Genomic DNA, 1,300 nt, shown 5'->3' with positions numbered 1-1,300 from the left:
AATTAATGAGATAAGTACCCTGCCCGGTGCACTGGTAAAGCATCCACTGCTCTCTGTGTAAAACTCATCAGAGCTCAGCTTCCTCTGGCAGGGATCAGCAGGCCAGGTTAAGTGGCTAACTGCAAGTAATTCTTGGCCTTTTAGGAGTCGTGCAACTGTGTAGTAGTCTCAGTTTCTGAAGTTCAGAGAGTAAGACAGAAACTTAAAGCCTAGATATTCTTCCTGCTTTCAACTCAGACTAATGTAAACTAACTTAATTATTAGGTTAAAAAGGCTTTCTCGCCCCTCCTCTTCTCCATCCTGAATGGTGGTGGTGGGTGGAATCAAACGTCAGACCAGAGCCACTCTCAAAATCTGGTCCAGACACTCCACCTGTAAAGGGTGTGAGAATTGCTGGCCCTGGAGGACACGCAGGGAGACGGGCAGACTCGGCTGCTGTCTCTGACCCCAGACACAGTCTGCAGCACTGACGGGATGCAAAGAACTTACATGGCTGTGTTCTTGATAATTCTTCCTTGGTCCATTTTCTGCCCAATGCCATGCACGACAAACACAATGTGGGTCGTCTGGGACGGCTTGTCCTCCAGGGTGGCTTCTTCTACGTAGCCTCTGTGCAGCCGCGTCCCACTACTCGACGCTGGGGGAAGAGTGTGATGCTAAGTTAATGCTTTACACTGAGAAGGAGAATTTCCACAATATGTTTAACCAAAAAATAAATAAATAAATTGATAAATAAAATAAAAAAAGAAGAAGTAAAAGGAATATCAAGAAATAATTCTCTGGGTAGGAAGAAATAAAATTTGTTAGGTGACTTGTACCAATCAGCTCTGATAGGGAGTAACTAGACGTGACACCCACGCCAGAGCCTCCAGGAGAAAGGGAAAGAAAAAGGACAGGATGAACGGTGTACAAAAGTTAAAACTCCTACAGTAAAAAACAGCAGGAAGCGAAGACGAAAGGTGAGTGACAAACTGGAAGCGATTATGCAAAATATGACACAGTTCCAGTTGTACCCAAGGATACCAAACAGGGCTTACTAATCAGGAAGCAAAAGACACCCATTCAAATAGCAAAATGGGCTGGAGATAGGACAAGGTAGTTCACAAGTTAAATGTAACAGACTAATAAACATAAAGAGACAGTCAAGGATTCATCACCAAAGAAATTAAAATTAAAAGTGGGACAGTACAATTTTATTAGACTTAATCATTTTTTTAACTTATTTTTTGATAATGCCCTCACATCATCCCTAGGTACCACTCCCTGTATTTTTTTTCCTTTTAGTTAAACTCCTTTAAAG

General features: G+C 42.3%; 1 protein-coding gene across 2 annotated transcripts in view; it reads right to left on the bottom strand.

Moving 5' to 3' along the window:
* DDHD1 (DDHD domain containing 1) overlaps nt 1–1,300 on the bottom strand; it is a 71,421-nt gene that overhangs the window by 30,106 nt on the left and 40,015 nt on the right. For both annotated transcript variants that reach the window (XM_023514521.1, XM_003792132.2), the window contains one exon: nt 490–637. In XM_023514521.1, the coding sequence (XP_023370289.1) occupies nt 490–637 (148 nt within the window). The remainder of the gene's footprint in view (nt 1–489; nt 638–1,300) is intronic.

This window comes from Otolemur garnettii, unplaced genomic scaffold (assembly GCF_000181295.1).
Source record: "Otolemur garnettii isolate 467f Iridium unplaced genomic scaffold, OtoGar3 scaffold00054, whole genome shotgun sequence".
Taxonomy (NCBI): domain Eukaryota; kingdom Metazoa; phylum Chordata; class Mammalia; order Primates; family Galagidae; genus Otolemur; species Otolemur garnettii.
This window is presented reverse-complemented; position numbering and strand designations above follow the sequence as displayed.